Below are 25,032 nucleotides of genomic sequence, written 5' to 3'. Positions count from 1 at the left end.
TGCAGCCATAGATGTAGTGCCAGGCATAGAGAACGATGATTAATTCTCACGTGGGCGTGGGTACAGGCATCACGGAGCAGGTGACAGCTCCAGGTGGGTTTGAAAAGATGAATTAGTGTTTGCCAAATGATGAAGGGAGGAAAGGAGCAGAAGAAATGATTTGTGGACGGGTGCAGACGTGCGGTGCTGTGGGCTGCCGGTGCTGCTGGAACAGAACATGCAGGGGAGGGAGAGGGCTGGACCACGAAGACCTTTTCATCTGTGGGGACACAGTGAAGGGCTGTGAACCAGGCGGGGCGGGCTCGGATTGGCATTCGGGGAGGATCACTGAGGCAGCAGTGCGGGAGGTAGGTGAGAGCAGGGAGACCCAGGAGGAGCCCCCGGCAGTAGCCATTCCTGTGATGGCTGCTCCCGCGGTGGGCAGTGGGCGCTTGTTCCCCCCAGACGTGATCTGCAGCCCCGGCTTCTGCACCGACAAGTAGCCCATGTTTCTATCAGGATCACAGTCATGCTTTTTCTCCAGAGACTCTAATTCAGTTGGGCCGAACCATAATTCAGACCACAGATATGAGCTAGTTTATATGTGAAATTTACATGATTTAAAATTTTCTGGTAGCTACGTTTAAAAAAGTGAAAATAAATGCAGAATTATCTTTAATACTGTATTTTATTTAACACTAAATCCAAAATGAGGTCTTTTACATTTTTTCTGGTACTAAGTCTTTGAAATCCTGTTTTCATTCACACGTACAGCACACCTCCAATTTCATCTTCTCAATAGCTGCGTCGTAGCTAGTGGCTACCACACTGGGAAGCACAGATCTAGAATGGGGTCCCAGAATCTGCAGGTTGATGAAGCATCCGGCGGTTCTGGCATCCAGCCAGGGTTGAGAACTTAAGGCAGTCCTGCTGCCTCCTTTCCATTCCAGTATCCAGGTCTTGCCCATCCTCCAAGTCCCAGCCCACCTGCTTCTGCCTCTGGGAAACACCGATTGTTTCTGCCATTTACTTGGCACTGATCACTCATACGTCACGTTGTGTTATCATTAGTCTTTTCCTGGTGAACTTCCATCTCCCCTTCTCAGCCGTCCACTCCTGCTGGACAGGAACCCTGTGTGTATTTCTTTATTCCCTGGAGCACCTAGTCCGTTCATCAGTCGCTGCATTCTTTGTGATCTGTAAGCATTCCGGGTTGACAGCGCCCCTGTCCATACAGCATCTGTTAAGGCCTAGACTGAGGAGAAGGGTTATTGTCACGTCATTGTTACAGAACAGCAAGGCAGGAAAGAAAAGACTTTCTTCAAGGGCACACTCCCCCTCCTGACAGACAACACTACCCTCAGTTTATCACATTTTGTGTATTGATTTGCAGCTGGACTTCCAGTTAAAACAGATATAACCCCTGGGCCATCTCGATTATGTTCTGGAGCACGGCGTTCTTTCTTCTGTAGGATGAAGTGTAACAGGCCTTCCGTAAAGGTTGAAGACAAGGATTTCCCCTCCACCTGCTCAAAGAAAAAAGGTAACCACTTAACAGTTCTTTAAATCCTATCACAGGTGGAGCGCTCAGCAGGGGGTGGGCTCAGAGCAGCGGGTCCCAGGATTGCAGCCAGGACCTCACTAGCCCCCCTTCAATGGGGGCGGTTGGGGAGCGGTGGGGGGGGAGCTGGAAGGCCCTGATGGTGTCACGATGACACAGGTTTGTGGGAAGGCTCCCTCTGTTTAAGTCCTGTTTGTTTTCCTGTGGTTGGGAAAGAATACTCTCTAAGTCACAGCCCCCTGCCTCCCCAGCACCCACGAGCCCACCAGAATTATTCTAAGTTCACCAGTGCCTGCAGGTGGCTAAGTGCAGTGGACACTTCTCATTTTTCTTCCATTGTGAAGTGTTTTTCTTCCTGTCCTCTCCCACTCCGGGCTTTCTTCCGGGTTCCTTTTGTTGCTTCCTCCTCTTCTGTCCCCAGCCTTCTTCTCTTAAGAGTATATATATACTCATCCATAGGTAATGTCATCTGCCCCCTTAGCTTTCAATGACATTTATATGCCACTAACTTCCAAGTTCATATGTCTAGCCTGCACTTCTCTTTTGAACTCCAGATTTGTAAATTAACTGCTTATTTAATCTACCTGCTTGGACATCTCAAGGGCATCTCAAACGTGATATATGTAGAAGTAACCACCTGAGCTTCCCCTCGAAGGTAAATGGCACTACTGTCCATCTAGCTGTGCGTGCTAGAAGCCTGGGGGGCACCCTCACCCCCTTTCCCTCCCTCCTGATCTAGTCAGTTATAATGTCTTGCTGCCATGAATTGCCCCTGCAGAAGTTATCTGAAGTATGTTTACCCACCTCCATGTTTACTGTTACTGTCGCTAGATGGAGGCTACCCTGGATCTCACAGGCCTGGTGAAGCAGGCTCCTCACGCTTTCCAGCCCCTCACGTGGCCAGAGTGACCTTTCTAAAAGCAAATCTTGGGACTTCTCTGGCTGTCCAGTGGTTAAGACGCCACGCTTCCATTGCAGGGGGTGCAGGTTCGATCCCTAGTTGGGGAACTCCCGCATGCGTGGCCAAAAAATAGAAGAAGAAAAAAAGCAAATCTTCGTATCAGCCCCGTTTTAAACCCATCAGTGGTTCCCGCTGCTCTTGAAGAAAAGTTTAAAATCCTTCATGTGACTTTGCAAACCTCTGCCCCTGACACTACTCCATACGTTTGAGACTTGCTGACCTCCTTTTGATGCCTCCAAACCCTTTCTACCCAAAGTCTCCGTATGCTCTGTCACCTCTGACGGGAATGCCCCTCTCTCGCCACCAGCTCCCCTCCCTGACTCACTCGAGCTCGTCCTTTAGAGTGGACCTCAATGTCTGTCACTCCCTCCCTCCCTCAGGCTGCCTTATGTCTGCTTGTAGCACCCTGTAGGTTTTCTTTCTAACACTTGCTTACAGTTGCAGTTATGTAGTTATTTGTTTAAAATATCTCTCCCCCATTAGACTGTGAATTCCACAAAGGCAGGTCTGATTTGTTTTCCACTGTTTCCCAGTAACTAGCACAGACCTGATGCTTGGTAAACTATTCCATAAGGATGTGTTACTGCTGGAATCCACAGGTGCTCCACACTTAATGTGTCCCAAATTGAAATCTTTTCTCCCCCTCCTCTAAAACTTACTCTGTATTCTCTGCCCTGAGTCAATAAATTGTATAATACCAGCTAACCACTCAATCTGAAAAAGTTGGAGTCATCTTTATTTTCTTTTTTCATACCAAATATTTTGGTACTCATACCAAATCCCAGCAGTTCAAGCTCAGAAATTTCTCCTGTGTCCTGCCCTGCCTCATCTTCACGGCACTGCCATGGTACAGTCCTCAGCATCTCGTGCATGTCTTCCAGTTCACCCAACACTCTGCTCCTAGAACATCCAAATCACGATGTGATTTTGCTGTTTCCCCACTTAAACACCTTCAGAAGCTCTCCATTTCCTACCTGGAAAAGGTTAACACATTTGTGAGCAAATAATCCAAGGCTCCGACGATATGCTCCCAGCCTGCCCTTCCAACTCCACCCCCAGCGCCTCCCTTTTCCCTTCGACCACACGGAGCTTTTTGCTGTCTCCTGTACAGGATGCCTCTCTGTGCCTTTGTATGTTCTCAGACCTTTACAGATTCTGGTCCCTTACCCAGTGCTCATCCTTCTTGATCCACCTCCTTCGTAGTTCTTCGGGGCGGCCTGCTTCTCCCCAGGGAGATTTAGCTCCTGCTTCCTTGGTGCATGTGATGCCCTTTTGCTGTAACCAGCTCTACAAGGCGTATGTGACACTGGATGATACCTGTTTTTTCTGTCTTCTCTCTCACTAGATGCTAACTTCTGGACAGTAAGGCTTTGGTTTTTATATTTTGATTCCCTACCTACATCCCCCGACTAGGCTGCCTGTGCCCCCAGGCCCCAAAGCCACACTGACATTGACCATGGACTTTGCTTTCTAGCAGATCGAAAAAGCTTCTGCACAATCCACAGCACAGGCTATTTGAAAAGTTGGCCGCCCACAAAAATGGGGCTAGACGAAGACAACGAACCAGACAACGAGGGGTGTAATCTCAGCTGCCTTGTCGCCATCGGACGACTGCACTCTCACATGGTTCCACAACCGGCGAACGGGGAAATCAGGGTGAAATCTATGGAATATGTCTCTCGGCATGCAATAGATGGGAAGTTTGTTTTTGTAGACCAGAGGTAAGAGTCTGCACATTACACTTGAACAATGATGGTAGAACAATGAGTAAAGCAGAGAAGACTGGGCCATCGGCTGTCTTTCTTAGGGATAGAGAGAAGGAAATGATGGGTGTATCTGATGAACAATGAGACCCAGTGGGTTATCATCATAAATACAGAGATTTTTCTCCATGTCATTCTTTGGCATGTAGAGACAATGAAGTGGGGTGGTTTGATGTCCATGGCTAAAAGAGAAATAGTAGGCATAGTATGCTATCTGAATCCATGGAAGGTTCCAGGACCATTAATTACTGTGACTGAAATTCTGGCATGTGGGACTCGGAAAAGATTAGTCCTGAGCTGTCAATACAGTCAGTCATCTGCTATAGTAACCCCATATGGCAATTTAATTTTAATTTAATCAATTTAAATTAAATTAAAAATTCAATTCCTCAGGCTCACTAGCTACATTTCAAGTACTTAGCAGACACATGTGTCTAATGGTATCCATGCAGAACATTTCTTTTTTTTTTAATTAATTTTTATTGGAGTATAGTTGACTTACAATGTTGTGTTAGTTTCTACAGTACAGCAAAGTGAATCAGTTATACATATACATATATCCACTCTTTTTTAGATTCTATTCCCACATAGGTAGAACATTTCTGTCTTCTCAGAAAGTTCTTCTGGACAACACTGATCTAGTCCAGTCTCATTTTTTATGGTGGTTGAACTGAGACTCAGCCTGAAGCCTGGCCTTCTCCAGAATTCACAACCCATCGGCAGTAGACCTGGGCTAAGAACCCAGATGTCCCCAAATTTCCACTGTTCTCTGCTGCCTCCTTAAGAGTATTCACAGGGTAGTAATTTTTCTGGCTATTAGATAATAGTCACTAAATACTGGAAAAGGAGGCGGCCACCTCTCAAGGTCCTTGTGGGCCCCGCTGCTGGAGCGTCTGGTGTTTGGTCATCCTGCTAAAAAGCAGCCGGTAAATTGGAGAAGCTTTGCCCTGGAGTTTAGAGTTCGACCACATTTTTATCTAATACAGTTACTACTTTTAAACCTCCTAAAATTTGATATCTTGTGCTAACAGCCCCTTTGAAAGGATTCTTTGCTTTCTTTCCCTCTGTTTTTTTTTTTTTTGCGGTACGTGGGGCCTCTCACTGTTGTGGCCTCTCCCGTTGCGGAGCACAGGCTCCGGACGCGCAGGCTCAGCGGCCATGGCTCACGGGCCCAGCCGCTCTGCGGCATGTGGGATCTTCCCAGACCGGGGCACGAACCCGCGTCCCCTGCATCGGCAGGCGGACTCTCAACCACTGCGCCACCAGGGAAGCCCTCCCTCTGTTTTTATAGCCCTGATTAAAGTCAGTTTCATGAGAAAAAAACAAAACCCATGTAGTAAGCCCTCTGAACCCACCCGGCTTTGACCTTGTTTTCACTGGCTGTAGCGGGATTCAGCTGGTGCAGAGATGCTGTTAATCGTCTGAATGGCTTTTTCTTTTTTTAAAAAAAATTCCCTTTTAGGGCAACAGCTATTTTGGCATATTTACCACAAGAACTTCTAGGCACCTCATGTTATGAATATTTTCACCAAGATGACATAGGACATCTCGCAGAATGTCATAGGCAAGGTAAGCTGGGTTGTACAACAGGTCTTAAGTTTAAAGTGCCCCCCCTGCTTCTAGACTAGTCCACGTAACCTCACAGAGAAATCTGCCTCTGTGACGTGGGAGTCAACCAGCCCAGGAGTCTTCAGGCCAAGACATCTGTGAGGAGAGGAGGCTTCTGCTTCGCCCAGCCCCATCTAGCCCCTTACGGATAACCCCCTACCCCACTGCCTAGCAGATTTCTATACTTGGGCCAGGGCAATTTCCGGAAGGCATCTCTTGTTCAGAGGATTTATCTGGACCCTACAAAGGTTTCGTATGGCCCAAACGGATCCAATTCTTTTCCGCAAAACCCTGCATCGCCTCCTACATTTCCCTCTTGATTAATGGCATGGCCAAATGTGTAGCCTCCTGAGATGGAAACCAACATCGACTCCCTCCTTTACTTTTTCCTCCATCAGAACTGTTCATTCACCTCAGACATGCATTTCCAAAGAGGCCCCTTTCTGCCACCTCCACTGCCAAGACCCTGGTTCAGCCCTTGTACCCACCTGATAATTGTGACGGACTCCTAACAGGCCTCCCCACTCGCTTCTGTCCGCAGTCCATCTTCCGTCACTATCCCATTTATGCTCTGATAGATCGAGCCTGGTAATGTCACATCCATGCTTAAAACCTCCTGCCTTTAGACTCAAGCCCAATCACCCTTGACAGGCATTCAAAAGGCCCTCCACCTTCTGGCCCTGACCCACCTCCCCCGCTTTACCCCTGCCCCCATCTCCGCCTGCAGAGGCCTGTGCTCCAGCCACACTGACCATCTCTCCATTCCCTGCCCTACCAGGCCCTGCCACTCCTCGGGCAGTGCTGGGTTCTTCCCTCTCTCCCCTTGGCAGACTTGTATTCATCCCTCAAGACTGATCTCCTCTGCCTCTCCTGAGGGCAGGAGTCACATCCTGTCTCCTCTTTTACCTCCAGTGCCTGGCACATGAAAGATGCTCATTACATGTTTGTTACATGAAAGAATGAGGTTTCCATAGGTGAGTGACCTCTCTGAATCCAAATGTCCTAAAAATGCTGTACTGCCTTCAGGCTTTGTGATGGGGAAATAACATGGGCCCTTTGGACAGTGCCTTCTCGTTGTGTGGTGTTTACTTCATAGCTGATTCCAGTTAGATGTCTAGAATGCAGTCAGTTATTCCCAGAGCCTTCATTTCATACACTCTGAAGAACAGTGGCAGGTTGGAAGGCTCAGAGTCAGACCCTCAGAAACAGCCTGTTCTCTGAAGCGCCAGCTCCCATGGCTCATTAAGGAGAGACGGCCTCGGAGCCCGAGCGCACTTAGGATTTGGTTAGTTTAATGCATTTGTCTGAGGAAACAATGATGTTCATGGTCTCTTTGTATTTTCAGTTTTACAGACAAGAGAAAAGATTACAACTAATTGCTATAAGTTTAAAATCAAAGATGGTTCTTTCATCACACTACGGAGTCGGTGGTTCAGTTTCATGAACCCTTGGACCAAGGAAGTAGAATACATTGTCTCCACCAACACCGTTGTTTTGTAAGTGTTTTTCGTATATCAGAAACTCCCTTGCTTCACAGGGAAATGCCTTGGGCCCCTTACCTGGGAAAGGGGGTACAGGTGACAGCCAGTATTGCATCCTTTACTGCCGTCTTGCTGATATCCTGTGAAGCCTTGGGACTGGCGGAAGCCAAAAGGTGGTTAACGAGGGGTGAGCTTCAGTACTCATACCTCTGAGGCCCCGGCTGGTGGAATTGCTGCCGGAGACAGCAGCGTTTCCTACCCGGTAGAGCCTTTGCGTTCCGCAGGCCTGGCATCCACTGGTATCACTATGGAGGGAAGGCTTGGTAATCCTTGAGAGGCTCACCAGCCCATACTGGCTTTGGCTGAGGAGGGGCGAGGATCTGCGCCCCCGGGCGGCGGCCTGAGCCCCTGGAATGCCCCCTCAAAGGCTGCCACCTGCTGGGTGAGCAGGGAAGGGAAGGCCCTCCTCTTTGGCCTGCTCCCCACATCTCCTTCCCCATGAGGTCCAAACCCCCGACCTGTAGGCAGAGCCGATCAAGGGGCTGGGGCCAGCAGTGGGCTGCTTCAGTCGCCACCTCCGCTGGACTGCGCCCCACCTGCACCAGGGAGGCCAGAGGCCGGGGTGCTGTCCATCGTGTCCTCAGACAGTGAGAGACCTGTGAGCCGCTCAGACACTTCATTTCGTGGCCTGTCCAGGTCCAGAGTGGACACCGTACACCTTGGCCAAGGTGAAAGGTGCACAGTTCTGAGCAGGCCTGACTCACGTTTCCTTGTTGCTGGGATGTTCACAGAGCCAACGTCCTGGAAGGCGGGGACCCAAGCTTCCCTCAGCCCACAGCATCCCCCCGCAGCATGGACAGCACGCTGCCCTCTGGAGAAGGTAACTATGTGCCGCCGGGACGTCTGGGCTTGCCCCTGAGAAGCTGCTCGTGGCCCCCATCCCTGAGCCCCTGGTATTTGGGGTCCCCGGCCACCATCTTCTGTGGAACAAGGGAGGCCTCGCGGGGATGATCACTGAGGACGCTGTCATCTTACTTTGTTGAGCCTGGAATGCCGGGAACTTGTTTGTACCTTTGCCGAGGCTGCCTGGACCCCGGAAGCCTTGACAGGGCAGCTCCTGCTGCCTGTGCTCTCCTCCCCCTGGCTTCCCAGCGGCTGCGATGTGAAGTGCTCTCGGGGATGGCTGCCGGGATCCCGTGGTGGGAGGAGGGTGTCTGTCAGCACCGGGGTGTGCTGTACCCGGCGGGGCCCTCCCCCGGCTCGGCCTTGGCCGCTGCGCTCCGCACCTGACTCCTGCTTCCTCAGGCCTCTTCTTGCATGGCTTCAGCCCCTGCCTCTGCATCGATGAATCCTACATCCGGTTTCATTCCTGAGCTCCAGATCTGCCTTTCCGGCGGCCTCCTGGGCGAAGCCACCTGGAGTCCCACAGGCACCTGTAACTCCGCACATCCAGATGGGTTCTCTGCACACACCCTCACCCACAGTCTGGTCGGTTAAGCCAGAAACCGTGACTCCTACCTCTCCCATTATATCAAAACACACACTCCTGTCCCTTCTCTTTAAACCTCTCCAACCCCACTATTGCTACCTCACCCTCCCCATCTGTTGCTTGGCTTCCTGCAGATAACTGCCCAACTCTAGTCGCCCTGCCCTCCTCTGCGCCCGCGTCCTCCACTGCGGTTCATTCTCCACACGGTGAACTTGTGTTTTTCTGTGTCAAGCACTTCGGTGCCCCTTATCCCCTGTGGATACTGTTCAAATCTGTTAGTGTGGCATCCAAGGCCCTTCACGGTCTGACTGGTACCTGCCTCTCAGTTTCATCTGTCACTCCTCCATCCTCATTTGTAATGAGTTTCTTGGCGTAGTCTCCCAAGTTGTGTCCTGCCTCAGTGCTCTTGCATACACTGGTTGCTGTGCCTGGAGTGCTTTCCCCTCCTTACCTCTCTGCCAACCTACTTTATGCTCCTCTCTCAAGACTGAGCTCAGAGTTCATTTCTTCCAGGAGGTTGCACCTGGCCCTGCATGAGTTGGGTGCTTCTTGCTGACCTGTAAAACTTATCGCAGTTTGTTCTAGCCATTGTTTATCTTGTGTGTCTCCCCATTAGACTGTGAGCTCCTTGAGGGCAGGGATGCCGACTTATCTCTGTGATTCTGGTGTGCAGCCCAGTGGCTTTCGGCCAGCATATGTTGAGTGCATGAGGAATTAGAAGCTTTAATATCAACATCTCTGATCCTGGAAGGAAACCTGAGCTTTTCCCTGCCGGAATGCCTTTTCCTGACAAGCTGTGGCTCTCATGTCCCTCAGGGCACAACCCTAAGCTTGAACTTCAAGTGGATCATGGGATGAAGTGGATTTAATTTAACACATAATAGCATTTCTCCCTCTGCTTTCTTCCCCTTTCCCACTCTCAGATTCCTCTGTTGTAGGTGGCCCAAAGAGGACCCACCCCACTGTTCCAGGGATTCCAGGGGGAACCAGGGCTGGGGCAGGAAAAATAGGTCGAATGATTGCTGAGGAAATCATGGAAATCCACAGGCAAGTAACACCTAGTTGTTCCCTTAAACCAGTGTTCTCAACCCCAGGGCACTTTGCCCCCCAAGGGATGTTTTGTTGATGTCTGGAGACATTTTCGGTTGTCACAACTGAGTGGGAGGTTGTTGCTAAACATCCAGTGGATAGAGACCAGGGATGCTGCTTGCTAAACATCTACCGTCACAGGAAGCCCTCCCAAGCCCTGACCCCTAAGGAAGAATTTTTCAGTCCAAAATGTCAGTAGTGTCGAGACTGAGAAATCCTGCCTTTAAATAAGGAAGCTAAACCCAAACAGGCCAGAGCTAAATGGAACTCTGGGAGGCTCAACTTTCTCATTACTTTGTATATGACCCAAGGAGCTTCCCAGTTGGTAGATGAACACTAACATTACAGGACTGCAGGAGCAGAGCTGTGAACTGCCTTGATCTGGGCCTTAACAAAACATTAGCTTCTTCCAGTCAAAAAGTTGCCTAGGGTTAGTAATAGAGACCAAGCAAATCAGCTAGTAAAAGAAGCTCCCTTGGGCGGAACTCCTGTTCCATATGAAAGAGAAGAAGCTCTGAAGCAGTTTATCGGGGTTGAGTCCTAGGCCTCTGCTTAGGAGATTCATTTAACTTATTGGACTCTGTTGACTTCAGCCATAAAAGGGAGGCAATATCTATCTCCCTGAAATTGCCCTAGGATTGTGAAAGAACTCAGGAAAGTTCCTAGAACTGACATGTAGCGAGTGTTCAAAAATTGTTAATTAAGTCTTTACAGTCATTGAGAGGGAAGCAGTAATTATAAGTCCATTTGAATTTGGGCAATGGAGAGGGTGGTAACCAGGTCCTCAGGCATACAAACTTAATGGAACATAATCATAGGATCCCTGCTGCCACTGGATTGATTCTCTCAGGAGACTTGGAGGCTGGCCTTGTTTTCTAATTGGCCACAGTGGGGCTCTTATCCCAGTGGGATAACAGAACAGCACAGTTCTGTTCCAGCCCTTCAGGAATGACGGATGTGGCTGTTTGAAGATACTTCAGGAAGGTGTGGGTGCAGTGTGCACTGATAATCTGGTGCTGATCAGTCCCGGCATACCCTGTGCTTTGCTCGAGACCATCCAAGGACAGTATAAGACAGTCCTTGAACGCAAAGGTCTTACAATCTTTGCGAAGCCTGTTTTCTTTATGATAAAAGAAAAAACGGAGAGTGCATGGGCTGAAGCAAGCAAGGGAGGACGGTTTGAACTTGGCCTTAGCTGGGTTTTATGATGAATGTTGGGTGTTCCTTCTAGAAGAGACAGGCACACGCTGGAATGGGCGTGTGAGTGGTGTATTCAGGACACAAAAAGCAGGCCATCTACCTTGGCAGCCTCTTTGTAGAAAGGAACCACAGAGCTGTGATGGGAGATTGCTAAGAGTTCTAAGAAATGATGTTGAACAGTTGAGACTGGATGAAAATTGGAAGACCCTGTGCATTGTAGGATGCTGAGCAGGTGTCCAAAGTGGTGTGTTAATAGCATCGTGGAGGCTGGGAACTTCCTTGGTGGTCCAATGGTGATGACTCCGCGCTTCCAGTGCAGGGGGTGTGGGTTCGATCGCTGGTTGGGGAACTAAGATGCCACATGCCGTGGGGCACAGCCAAAAAACACCCCAAAAAAACAAAAAAAATAAGCATCGTGGAAGTTGGATTGGAATAGGAAGAGATGAAGGTAAGCATGCTTAACAAACCAGGAATGAGGCCGACCTTACAGTGATAGTAGTGTCCAAAAGAGAAATCAGTAATTTAAGGACTAGATATTGAAAATGAAATAAGTAACTACGAAAAGGCAATTCTAAGATAGGGAAGCTGGGGAAACAGTGGTTCCGTAGATGTAGGTAGGGAAAAATGGGAGACATTCAACAATTTTTCAGTAAGCAATTAGTAGTCATCTGTGTGGGTGAAGAACACCTGGTATTTAGTTGTATCCCGCCTTTCAGAAGCCTATGATCCAGGAGAGAAAGAGAGAGAGAGCTTGTTTACTCACAAATTACAGAATTAGGCAGTACAGGCCAAAAGCTAAGACTGCCAGGCAGTGGAGGGGTCCCTGGGAGACCCAGAAGCTGCAATCATCCATGTAGGTGCTAAGAGCCTGGTGGTCACGCAGCTGCCATTCAAGTTTCCCTAAACTCTAGCTGCGGTGCCAGGTCATGGCTTCCTTTGCTGAGGTCCTTCAGCTTGACAAGAGTTTATGTGGATTTACAGCTCTAAGTCTTTCCCTCTGTAAACCTACTATGCTGAGAAATAAGCTAGCTGAGGAAGGCTTGGACCCATTTTCATCACCTGTTGCCTTAGAAGATGACAATGGCGACTGCTCACTTGAGGCCACTTTCTAGGTGGGGCTGAAACCACTGCAGCACCCTCCATTTCCTGAGTAGTCGCTAGCTAAGCAGTGTTTGTAGGGTAGAGAATAAGTCATCTGCTGTGGATTCTAGTTCACTGTATCAAAGATAGAATGCCACCAACTCTGAGATCTGGATTCTGTGAGCAAATGAAACTGGCCACCTACTTGAAATTCACAAACCTGAAATCCAAACCCTAATCCAAGGGCTTTGTCAGTGAGAAGCTTGCCTCCAGGATCTGTGTTCTAGATCAGGTGCCTATGGGATATATCCAGCTTATCACCTATAAATAAAGTTTTATTGGAACACAGCTATATCCATTCACTTGCATATCATCTATGGCTGCTTTCAGGCTACAGTGGCAGAGTTCAGTCGTGAGAGACCACATGGCCTACAGAGCCTAAAATAATCACTCTCTAGCCCTTTACAGAAAGTTTGCCAATCCCTATTCTAGATCTTCATCCTTCTTCTCACCCCCATCCCTCAACAAAACACACACACTCCAATGAAAAAAAGGAAAGGCAATGTAACTAACTCCTCTTTTCTCTGACAGGATAAGAGGGTCATCGCCTTCCAGCTGTGGCTCCAGCCCACTGAACATCACAAGTACACCTCCCCCTGATGCCTCTTCTCCAGGAGGCAAGAAGGTAGGGCTGATGACTCTTAGACTAAGGCCCTTCTTCATCCAGAGAGCTCTTGCCCAAGTTCTGAAATACTGGAAGTGGGAGTATATAACTGTGGTTGCTGAAACAGGTAGGGCCCTTTTTTCCTCCTTGAAGTAAATGCATCTGTGTTAGGTGAGGTACAAAGCATACCAGTGGAGCTAGGGAGCCTTGCTGACATTGTTAGAGGATTTATCCCATGTGAGTGGGGGAAGGCAGAAAGAGATCTTTCTAAGGATTGGGGAGCTATCAGTCCATTGTATGGAGGGAGGAATTCAAGAGCTCCCGTGAGGGAAGGGTTAGTGAGTACCTAAAACTGTCTAGTTCTCTGCCAGGAGTTTTCAAGGGAGAAAATACTGTTAGTGTCTAGTGCAGGTCCTGGAAACAGTGATACCACCAGCAGTCCTTCGGAAGGCAAGTCATGCCTTTGCAGTTGCAGAATACTTAGGTATCTGCCTGGGTTTCCTACGATGGGACAGCATTGAGTACAAGTAGTTTATCAGTCGCCAGCCCTCATGAAGAACTGGCCAGAAGACTATATTATAGTCTTAGAAACCAATAATCTGTTTTCATCTTTAGTGCTGATGAGAGAATTTACAAGCCTAGGCCAATGTTGATTGTAAATCATAAATCTATAGTGTCTGATGTTAACATAGGTTAGGCTGCTGCAAAGGCCAGCATCTTGAGACATAGTCTTCCTTCCCCTATCTCCTAAGACATGTACACAGAGAAAGAATATGAGTAATTTACATAGGGCACAAACTGTATCAAAAGCAGGACATGGGTTTCCAAAACTGGGCTCCTCAGAGACTCAGGTTACCAGGAGCTGTGGTGCTGCCAGGTAGGATTGGGGCGAGGGGCAGGTGATGAGGAAGACAAGGTAGGAAGACTCCTGCTTCTAGGGAAGCTTTACTTCTGAAAAATGACTCTTCTGTAAAAGTGTTTATTTGAAAAAAGGTTTTGCTTCCCCCAAAAAGGTTTGAAAGCCAATAAATTAATGGGTCTGGGTTTGAAGCCTAGCCTTGCCATGTGCTGGCTATGTGGCCCTATACAATTTTTTAAGCCTTAGATTTCTCTATAATGCGGCTAACATAGGTTAGGGCAGCCAGCATCTTTGCACATGAAGTCCTCTTATGAAAGTATATATGTGAAAGTGCCTGGCCTTCGGTAATGACTCAGAAGATAGTACTGACAGATGAAGTCTGGGCTGGGTACACCCCTCCCCCCTGCTCGCAGGCTGAGCTCTTAGCTCTGTTCTGTTACACCGCTAGGTCCTTCCTCCATACTGGATCTACCATCTCCCTAGCACGGTATCCCCTTCTTTGTGTCTCAGTTCAACTTTTAGGCACTTGATTTCCTGGTACCAAGAATCCCCCTACTCTATTTTGGAAGGTCATCACTCCAGTTCAGTGCTTAAATATTACTCAGGGAACTTCCATATACAATCTCTCATCTATCCTCACAACCTCATAGGTGACAAAATCCAGGCTACCAAATGTTACATGACTAGCCCAGAATTTAGTAAGTATGGCCCCAAACTAAATTCAGGTCTCTTGACTTCTGATTCTTTTCACACCAACAAATGCCAGAGATCTAAAAGTATACTCTGCATCACAAAGCCCCAAGTATTTTTGAGGCATTTTTGAAAAATGTTTTCTTTGGGCTTATGAAAGTGGGTCTGAGAAGAAATTCTGAATGTATTCTGAGTCATCAGCAGCAGGACCTTATAAGAAAGGCATCTAAACAAGATGGAGTTAAAAATGACAGCATTAAATAGTGTACCAAAGCCACAAAAGTAAAGGTGGCCGCAGGCTTCCAACCCTTCCCAGTCACTTTCAAAATTGGCAGGTCCAAAAATGAGCCATTTAGCCTGCCTAAATATAATAAAAAGAGGAGGCTTAGTGAGCCTCATAGGTTCCAGGAGACTCTGGACATCCAGAAGTACCAAGGCAGGGTGAGATAAAGCAGCAGTTCCCTAAATGTCATCTGTGGTCTTTTGGTGGGGTTAGGGAGAGGGCATCTTTTCAGGGGTCTGCATGGTCAAATGTATTTTCATAATAATGCTAAACAGCTTTTTCTCACTGTGTTGATATGTGAACTGATAGTGAAAAAGCAATGTTGGGTAAGACTGCTGGTGCTTTTACAAAAATCAAGCCTGTGGCACCAGAATGTACTGACAGTGTATTTCACCACCATATACTCACAATAAAATAATAAATTTAAAAGCCAGCTTCATTTAAGAATGTCCTTAATAAAGCAGTGAAATAATTTTATAAAATCCTTGAGTAAATCTTTTTAAAACTGTTACAAAATGGGAAGTGTGCATAAAGCACTTGTGCTGCACACAAAGTAGGATGTTGTCTCAAGGAAAAGCACTTGTGCGACTGTTTGTTATAAACCGAACCCAATCACCTTTTTCATAGGAAACCATTTTTACTGTCGCAAACTATGGTTTTTCAGACTTGGGTATTTAGTGTACATTTTCTTGAAAATGAATGAACCTGCGACTTCAAAGAAAACAACTGACAGTGATAAAATTTTAGCTTTCAGGCAAAAATTAGAATTTTGGGGAAAACTTGTGTCTGCTACTTTGAGCTTGACTGCTTCCCAAAACTTAAGATATTTCTGATGTAGGTAATATTAACAGTGGTGATGTTTTGATGTTGTACAATGAAGTGTGTCCACATTTGGAAGATCCACGTAACTCAGTGAACCAGTATTTTCCAAATGACTGATGTAAGATATTTCAAAATCATGCAAAGGTAAAAAAGATCCATCCTAATTGCCTAGATACACCAATGGATTTCAACATAAGAGTATCAAAATTTCATTGATATGGTTTCAAACTCCACATTGCAACTAATCTTTAAGAAACTTCAGCTTGCTGAGTTTTGATGTAATATCAAAGAATACCACGATTATTTGAAAAGGCTGTTAAAATATACCTCCCTTTTCTAACTGCCTATCTATGAGAGGCCAGAGTTCCTTCAGATATGTATTTCAAACAACATACCTAAACAAACTGAATGGAGAAGCAAATGAGAATCTAGTTAAATTGTTAAGCCAGACATTCGATTTGCAAAAAATGTAAAATGACACTTCTAACTTTTCGTTATTTTTGAAAATAGTTCTTTTTCATTAAAATGCTATTCATGTTAATGTGTAATAGTTTTATTATATTTTTTAATGTATTAGCTTTAACTTCACATATAGTAAGTATTGACAAATATAGCCTGTATAAACAAAAGCTCTTTGGAGTCCTCAATAATTCTTAGAGTGTAAAGTCTTTTTGAGAGTCTCTTCAAAAAGTTGAATTGCGGAGATAAGGTTGTAATGCCATCTACTGGCAAGGCCTGAAATCACTGCCTCTCCTGAAATCCCAGCTTCTACCAAACTGTTTCCGCACCTACATCCAAATACTTCTCAAAGGTGCTTTTCTATGAGACTCAGTCATGGGGGGTGGGGAGTTGGGGGAGACAGAGTTCTGCTACTGAGGAGTGGTAATAATACTTCTCAGTAGCCTCTCTTAAGAACTTAAACCGGTGGTTACTAATGTTGGCATCTGTGGTATAACTATAGTGATGATTTATTCTAGTGTTTTGTTGTTCATTTGCGACTCCTCAGAGCTGTGTCTCTTCACAGTGTAACAGCCCTTTCTTCTTCAGCAACATCTGTTGCTGTAAGAAGTTTTCCTCCCTTACAGGGGACCTGCCCAGCTGGGCTCCCTGAGGTTTAGTCCTTGGCCTTAAACATGTGAATGCTCTAGGGATTTTATTCAGCCTTTAAATTGCCTGTGTGGGCTGAATCCAATAAAGAGAAGACTAGTCTGGGGGAGAGGTTTTTTCCTTACTGTGACCATTCCTAAGAGTCTCTGCTGTGAAATCATCCGATAAGAAACTGAAGCCATTTGAAGCTTTTTCTCCCCACCTTCCTCTTTTCAACATGCTTCATTTTCTTGGTGACACTGCATAAAATACTGATTGAAACTGCTGCTGATGACAAAACTTTACTTTTGTTTGTAGATTTTAAATGGAGGGACTCCAGACATTCCTTCCAGTGGCCTACTACCAGGGCAGGCTCAGGAGAACCCAGGTTATCCATATTCTGATAGCTCTTCTATTCTTGGTAAGTAGCATTATTATTCACTTCCAATGCAAAGAGCTTGCAAAAAAACATGTGGCATAAAGTCAGTTTTAAGAACTGAACTGGAAAAACAAACCAGTTCTAGGTAAACTTGATAAGAACAAAGTAAAGGTTTAAAATTTGTTTAAATCTTTACTTCAAAGTTGAGTTTAATGGTTGGATTCTCGCTGGGGTCCAGGTCTGTCCCTCGAACTCAAGAGGCTACAGCGCCCTGGACATGGGCTTTCTCCCAATGTGTGGAACATAATCTCTTCGGAGGGAGAACCATGCAGGTTCAGATAAAGCCTAAAAGGGTCATCAGTAAGCATTTCAGAGGGTATTAAAAGTCATTAAGCCAATGAAGAGTTTGCTTCTCCCACCCCACCCATCTTTTTCTCTACTTAGCTTTCTAGATCTTTTTTCCCCTAATCTCTATCTTCCTATTTTGTTCCTTCTGTAATAATTCTCTCCTTATAACTGGTTATATCAGAATATTAAAATGAGGTCAACTCATACTTGATACTCTTCATTGAATTTTAAGTACTTTCTTCTTAAAAAGTTGGGTCTTCCCTCTGAAAAACACCAACGTTAAAAAGAAATATGGCAACCCACCCCCCCCAAAAAAGCAGCCTCTCTCATCCTTCTCACCCTACTGTTAGGTATAACGTTCTTATTAAAAGTGTGCTTAGGAACCGCTTACTAAAGTTAAACATGCTTTGGTATTATCACTGACCAGTCTTCATCTCTTTGCACAGGTGAGAACCCTCACATAGGCATAGATATGATAGACAATGATCAAGGCTCAAGCAGTCCCAGTAATGATGAAGCAGCAATGGCTGTCATAATGAGCCTCTTGGAAGCAGATGCTGGGCTCGGTGGTCCTGTTGACTTTAGCGACTTGCCATGGCCGCTGTAAACACTACATGTTGCTTTGGCGACAGCTACAGTATCAAAGTGCATTACTGATGGAGTTATACAGTCTGTGAAGCTTACCGGATAAGGAGAGAACAGCTTTTATGTACTGTCTTCATAAAAGCCATCTCAGAGCCATTGATACAAGTCAATCTTACTATGTGTAACTTCAGACAAAGTGGAACTAAGCCTGCTCCAGTGTTTCCTCATCATTGATGATTATTGGGCTAGCTGTGGATAGCTTGCATTAATTGTATATTTTGGATTCTGTTTGTGTTGAATTTTTTAATCAATCATTGTGCACAGAAGCATCATTGGTAGCTTTTATATGCAGATGGTCATTTCAGATGTATGGTGTTTTTACACTACAAAGAAGTTCCCCACGTGGATATTTCTTATACTAATTGTATCATAAAACCGTTTATTCTTCCTTGTAAGAATCCTTTACTATAAATATGGGTTAAAGTATAATGTATTAGTTAAATATTTTTAATAAATGTTTCCCTTGTTCTATAAATATTGTTCACATTTCAAATAATTAGAAAAATCCTACAGGGAAAAAAATGCCACAGGGCTGGATCATCAATTTTCCATGGTGGGTGTGTGTTTAAGGATGAGCCACACCAAAAGCATTTACAGTGCTTTTCTGGCCTTCATAACAATTCTAGGGCATACATAATTTCCCTGTTACTAGTTTAGCTGTACTGTATTTTTGCTATACTGTAATTTCAGTTTCTGTGAGAGCAAAGAAAGATGTTACTGCTTAAACACAAACTGCAAATCCTCTGAAATTTTACAAAATCAAGATTAGATAGAACAGACTGGCTTCTCTAATGTACAACTCCTCTACTACTCACAGCTGTATGGCTTCAAACAGTAAGTGACCCTGGACCCAAAGCACCTAAATACTTCTGATTTCTTCATGAATTGGGCCACAGAATATTAACAAAACAAAACAAAAACATTTTCATGAAAAATTTGCTAGGCAGAACATCACAGTATAATGGAGAAAACACTGAACCGGTGTCAGAATTTGGCTCTGAAACTTACTTAAGGTTACTGTAGGACCTAGTAAAGGTTACTGTAGGACCTAGTAAAGGTATTTCATCCTTCTTATCGGTTGGGCTAGAAAATGAAAATATTCCCTTTTCAGCTCTAACAATGTTTTGGATTTATATTTTATAATTAGTGGGGAATATAAGTGCCTCATCACACATATACCAAACTGGAGTTCCTTGAGCTACCTGGTTTCTAGTTATACTGACACCAACAAGACAGGATATCTGCTAATTATGAGATGGAAAATCTGGTCAAGGTGGTTATAAAGATCAGAAACATTAAAACAATGGAATTTTATTTTGATGAAAAACGAGTTTACAATCATTTAGTAAATGAAGAGCAAACACTTCATCTTCCTATCCCATAACTCAAAAAAAATCATTAGTAAATAAATATCTGTGAACAGATTAAGGGTAAGGCAGACTGGATAATAAACCACCTGATGTTCACACTCCCTGCATGTGACTCACTTGAAAAGGATGAAAACGGCACTGGAGATAACTGATATGGGCATTGAATCTCATCCTAATCATTCAAATAAGCCCAATGATACTCATTTTTTGCTCATCATGGGCAGCAAACTATACACATTTCACTGAAAGAATACTCTGGTAGAAGCACTTATTTAAATTATATTGTGCATCACAACTATAAAAATGGCTTGGACAGTTCCACTTAACCACCATATATAAAGTGCAACTATGTAATATTCTACATTTTATCTGGGGTGTGATGAATATCAACCTAGACTGAAAGTACCCCAGCTGCCAATTTCCACCACTTCTGAAAAGATCTAGATGTGTGAAAAAGGACTGTCCCCCATACAAAGAACCAATTCCACAAACCTACCGGTAAACAAATACATTTATATAACTGGAACCTCAAGATGCTAGAGTTGTACTCACTTAAAAAACCATTCAGCTACCTTTGGTCTTTAAAAAAGTCTACACTGCAATATCCTAAACATCTGTGCATCTCACAGTGCAGAGAGTGGCCTTGCAGTGCAGGATGAGGAGAGTGCAGCGTCACTGCGAAGAGTAGCATGCTATGGTTTCAAGCAACATCACCATCACAGCATCGGATTCTGTGCGTCAGGATCGAGGTCATTGTTGCTAGAAGGGGGATGGATAGGGAGAATATCCAGCTCATCCACTTGAGGAGTTGGGTGCATGACCACCAGCTGGTCCTGGGGAATGTCTGCGGCAGCTGCTGCAAGGTTGGTGATAGATTTACTCTTTACGCACTGAAAGTCTACATGCCGACTCTTTCCTTCTTCCTTCTCCCAAGACATTCGAATAAAGGGCCTTTGGACATAGTTGTAAATCACTTCTGGGCGGCCCCCAGGCCTTTTCTTTACTTTTTCTTTGTAGGTTGGATAACCTGAAGGAGAGGGAGGTTTTAAAAACTGAGGATACGCACACACACATGTATGCACACCCACATGGGTCCCCACATTCCTCACCCAATTTAACCTAAAGAGGGTTACTGTAGTTCTTGAACAAACAAAACAAAGAAGGGAATTCAATATTCTATCCCCTTGGTCATTAGTTCAACAGCAAGAAACTGAAATTCTACTGATGTAATTCACAAAACCTCCCACCATCCACCAACTACCAGAATAACATGCGGAAAGCATGGAGGGGCTGGGTCCCTAATACAATGGTATGTAATCTAGTGCATCATGGGCTCTAGTTGTATATCCTTAATATCCCTGAACCCTTCCTTTTGCAGGATTATCTGGCCTCAAGGCCTGCAACTTACTGCAGTATTAGCCTTCTACTTTTTTTTTTTTTTTTTTTTTTTTTTTTTTTGTGGTACATGGGCTTCTCACTGTTGTGGCCTCTCCCGTTGCGGAGCACAGGCTCCGGACGTGCAGGCTCAGCGGCCATGGCTCACGGGCCCAGCCGCTCCGCGGCATGTGGGATCTTCCCGGACCAGGGCACGAACCCGTGTCCCCTGCATCGGCAGGAGGACTCTCAACCACTGCGCCACCAGGGAAGTCCCCGTAGCCTTCTACTTTCTTTAAACGTAAATCTCATCTTCATATTTTTCTGGGTTTTCCTTTCCTTTTTACTGTTAAGTGACAAGGAGCCGTAGAACTCTCCAGCTTCGCTAATTCCAGGTACTTCTGCACCTAGGTCAGCAAAGCCAATATTTTAACCCCTATATCATTTAAATGTTACTACTCCCAACAACCAGGCAGTTCATTTAGATTGGCAATGGACAAACTGCCAATGGCCAAAGCAGCTGTGGACAAAAAAAAAAAAAACGTTGCTTGCCATGTCAGTAAACAAGGATGTTGCGGCCATCAAGCCATCAGCCACTGCAGCCACCCCCACCCAAGGATGCTCCTGAGGGGAATTCAGGATGGAGAAAAACAGGATACTGGCCCTAGACAGTTAAGATGCGTATTAAAGGAATAATTGCAACAAGCCTAGACTCCTGCACCTCCCCAAACATAGAGAGGCGCTAAAATCATTAACTTGAGATGTCTGTTTTTTGTGATGAGCAGTAATCTTCTGATTTTTTTTTTTTTCCCAGCAAAAACTCCTATATATCCTGGCTCCTCCCTTACCTCTTTGGAACAGTTTCTCAGAGCTGTCTGAGAGGCTGTATCACAGGCTATAGTCCTCAGTAAGGCCACCAAATAAAACATAATTCTGAACATTCAGGTTGTGCATTTTTTTCAGTCAACACAGCTTTCCCTAATTAATTATATCTTCCTCATCTTAGATGATAACCACTGAAGAGTAACAACTGGTAACAACCATCCTGGTTTCGGAAAAATTTCAGTCATTTACTAGTAAGGCAATTTCTCTGAAGACATACTTTCCTTAGATGCTATCAAAAGTTCCTTCTCTCCTTCCCACTAGCATGAATTGCTAGTTTAGACCAAGTACTGGTGAACATTTTCTGTAAAGGGCCAGACGGTAAATATTTCAGGCTTGTAGGCCATATGGTCTCTATCACACCCACTCAACTATGCTGTTGTAAAGTGAAATCAGCCACAGACAATACATAAATTAATGAGCATGTCTATGTTCCAATAAAACTTGATTTATAAAAAACAGGTAATGGGCTGGATTTGGCCCATAGGCCATAGTTAGACCATAGTTAGAATCAGAAAAAAATACAAAGGCCTCACATAGTAGGGACTCAATTAAGGATTCTTGCATAGGAGGATGTTATGTAGGCATCGTAGGTAGCTAGTATATTTAGCCACGTGTGGCGTGTGTATGTGGTTGAGGTGAGGGGGAACAGGGGCAAGGACTAAATACCTTCTAAGGACCTTTTGTAGAATGTCTTCTTCGTTTCATACTTCCACTCAATTACCAGCTGAAGGGCAGCAGTAGAGATCAGAAAGGTTTCTACCCTCTATTATTCCCTTGTCCTTGATTGCTTTTGGACTATTAAAAGTCTTTAAAATTCCCATCTCAGTGTATTCCACTCTGCCCTCCACACAGAATCACCACTCTAACACAAGTGTAATCATATTACATCCTTGCTTTAAAACTACCAATGACGCCCTCATGCTTAAAGAGGAAGGTCCATCCTCCTCAGCACAGTATATAAGGCTTTATTTTTTACAATCTAGTTCCAACCCACTTGTCATCAGGCTTCAGATCAAATAACTGCTCCCCTGCCCACTCATCTAAAGTAGCTCCCTCCAGTTACCTTCTCTTTAGCTCTGAAAGGAAACAGCTAAATCCCATCGTTTGCAAAATCACAGAAGAGGGGACATACTGGGGAAGCTAATGTGTCCTCTTTTTTAAGCCCAAAGTTTCCTCCCCTTCCCACAAAGACCCTGTTTCTGGTCATTCTTCTATATGTCTCAGTAGCCCATTACAGCTATCTCCAGAAGTTTATCTGGTCATTGATCTGAACACCACAATCTTCGTTATCACCATCACAAACACAGAAATTACTATGTGCTAGGCCCTATTTTAACTCATTCTGTCCTCACAATAACCCTATAAAGTACTTATTAATGCTCCCATTTTAGATGAGGAAACGAAGGCAAAGAGAAGTAAAGTGCCTTGGCCAAGGTCATACAGCTATTAAATCATAGGCTCTGAACACAAGCAGTCTTTACCCTTTACTATGGTATGCCAAAGAAGATATTTTGTTTTTAGTAAGGACACTTTAAAATAAAAGAAGCATCTGACAAAAATTCATTTAAATCATAAAGTAAAAAGCAATCTAAAAAGTATGCATTTAAGTAAGATGAAGTATATTTGCAATTCAATTTAATTTGAAAATAAGCTATTATACTTTAAGACACTAGTAAGCTACTAGCACTGTTTTTACATGAATTTTCAGAAAGTACTAGATTTTAATTCTGTTGAGCTTTGATCACGATCACTACTAGGCAGAGTCCTGTCAGTCTTACGGGAATATACACACATGCGTGCCAAACACACTCCATGGGCTTAGTCAAAAATGCATGAAGTCGGGCGACAGCAGAAAAGACAAATTCATATCTCAATATTGCTAGGGATCTTATGGAATGAATAATAATTTCTAATGGCCTTCTATTTATCATCTCAGATAAAGGAAGCTGATTTTTGTTATTTATATGTCTACTGCATGAGCATTCAGTAATCATTTGTCTAAATTTTTCTCAAAATATTCAAACTATATTCTCAATGGGATCCAGTTGTTTAACCTTGCTTTTTTCAAAAGAAAATTAATAGAAAATAGTGAAAATGTCTTACCTTCTATTCCCAATCTAATCTTCTTAAGACCCCTCTCCTTCAAAACTGATTTGGCCACATCTCTGTTTTCAATGTACTTGAAAAATCTATATAATTTTGTGCTATAAATAACTGGAAACAAAGAGACAAAAATATTTTCTTATTAAAATCAAAGTACTTGGAGATGACTCAAGTTTATCTTGATCATCAAAGGGGCCTGACAACCCTAAAAGCCCAAATAATGGATGCAGTGATGCCAAAGGATGACTAGCCAACATGACAGGACAATTCAGTACAGTTAATACATAAGCAAATGTCTACATAAGTTGAAACAAGAAAAGCTTTAATAACCAATCAGATAACCCAATCCATAGGAAGAATCTCCTTCTGAAAGATATATCATATACAAACTTATTGCAATGGGATCTGCCCCAATTTCTTCAAATAAAGAGAACCAAAAAAAAGGTATCACATGATTATCAAGCAGGCAAAGTAAAGGACTTTGCTCTGATGCCTACAAGGCCTCATCTGGAGGGGAAAAAACTGCCTTGTCAGAAAGTACAAAATGGATACATCTTGCATTTCATGGATTGAGCAACTATTAATAACTCCCCCAAAACAAAGGCCCACCCCACAAACTGTTTTCCATTCAGGCGAACAGTCCCATTTAATATAGATGTTAAAAATGGCAGATTCGAGCATGTTCTGCCTAGGTTAGTCTGTTTAGAGCAAACTGGCTTTGCAAAGGACAGACATTCCACTGACAACATGTTGAGTCTTCCAAATGTGCTGGGCACTTCAGGGAGTTAGACTGATGGACCTTCCTCGCCTTCTCTCTTTCAGGTGGAGTTATCTCCCTTAAAAGGTGAACTGCAAAGGTTTTTTCAAAAAAAGAAAAACACACTCACAAACCAAACATGCTGGTTTAAGAGCCAATAAAAGGAAAAAAACGTATACAGAAGCTACTCATGGAGTAAATTTGTGATTATTACTACATCCTTAAGACTACTGACATTATTTTAAGATAAAGATTTTTTGACATCTCAGAATGGGTGGTGGTATAATGTCACATTTAGGAAAATCAGGCTGAAGAGGCTATCTCATCTCTGTCTACTCAAATGTATCTTCTTTACGTTGGAACATCTTGGCACAAAATGAAACATATTTATAGACAAATTGAGTAAAAATGTTTCCAGTCCTTTTAAGCTTCAATGTTTAAGGTAAGAAACAAAAAACAAACCAAAAAACATTGAAATGAAAAGCTCAATAACTAAAAAGGAAAAGCCCAGGTCTATTATTATTCCTGTATCACCATAATATCATTTCTGTGCTCT

General features: G+C 44.3%; 2 protein-coding genes across 26 annotated transcripts in view; one reads left to right on the top strand and one right to left on the bottom strand.

Moving 5' to 3' along the window:
- The window catches only part of BMAL1 (basic helix-loop-helix ARNT like 1), a 104,420-nt gene extending 85,958 nt beyond the window's left edge, over positions 1-18,462 (top strand). For 9 of the 16 annotated variants that reach the window (XM_027115320.1, XM_027115315.1, XM_027115318.1 and 6 more), the window contains 9 exons: positions 1,373-1,522; positions 3,976-4,222; positions 5,727-5,833; positions 7,218-7,368; positions 8,145-8,233; positions 9,766-9,889; positions 12,803-12,896; positions 16,934-17,036; positions 17,789-18,462. In XM_027115320.1, the coding sequence (XP_026971121.1) occupies positions 1,373-1,522; positions 3,976-4,222; positions 5,727-5,833; positions 7,218-7,368; positions 8,145-8,233; positions 9,766-9,889; positions 12,803-12,896; positions 16,934-17,036; positions 17,789-17,949 (1,226 nt within the window). In that variant the 3' untranslated portion in view covers positions 17,950-18,462. Of the gene's footprint in view, positions 1-1,372; positions 1,523-3,975; positions 4,223-5,726; positions 5,834-7,217; positions 7,369-8,144; positions 8,234-9,765; positions 9,890-12,802; positions 13,003-16,933; positions 17,037-17,788 lie in introns of all 16 variants that reach the window. The other 7 variants (XM_027115324.1, XM_027115323.1, XM_027115326.1 and 4 more) reach the window with 5 other exon arrangements.
- Positions 18,463-19,267: 805 nt separating this feature from the next.
- Positions 19,268-25,032, bottom strand: part of BTBD10 (BTB domain containing 10) — a 72,210-nt gene continuing 66,445 nt past the window's right edge. For 8 of the 10 annotated variants that reach the window (XM_027115336.1, XM_027115338.1, XM_027115339.1 and 5 more), the window contains 2 exons: positions 23,720-23,830; positions 19,274-20,384 (listed from right to left, as the gene is read on the bottom strand). In XM_027115336.1, the coding sequence (XP_026971137.1) occupies positions 20,074-20,384; positions 23,720-23,830 (422 nt within the window). In that variant the 3' untranslated portion in view covers positions 19,274-20,073. Of the gene's footprint in view, positions 20,385-23,719; positions 23,831-25,032 lie in introns of all 10 variants that reach the window. The other 2 variants (XM_027115334.1, XM_027115333.1) reach the window with 2 other exon arrangements.

Source organism: Aethalodelphis obliquidens, unplaced genomic scaffold (assembly GCF_003676395.1).
Source record: "Aethalodelphis obliquidens isolate GAN/ISIS:26980383/991018 unplaced genomic scaffold, ASM367639v1 scaffold14, whole genome shotgun sequence".
Lineage (NCBI taxonomy): Eukaryota > Metazoa > Chordata > Mammalia > Artiodactyla > Delphinidae > Aethalodelphis > Aethalodelphis obliquidens.
The sequence above is the reverse complement of the archived record's forward strand: the minus strand, read 5'-3'. Positions and strand labels throughout refer to the sequence as shown.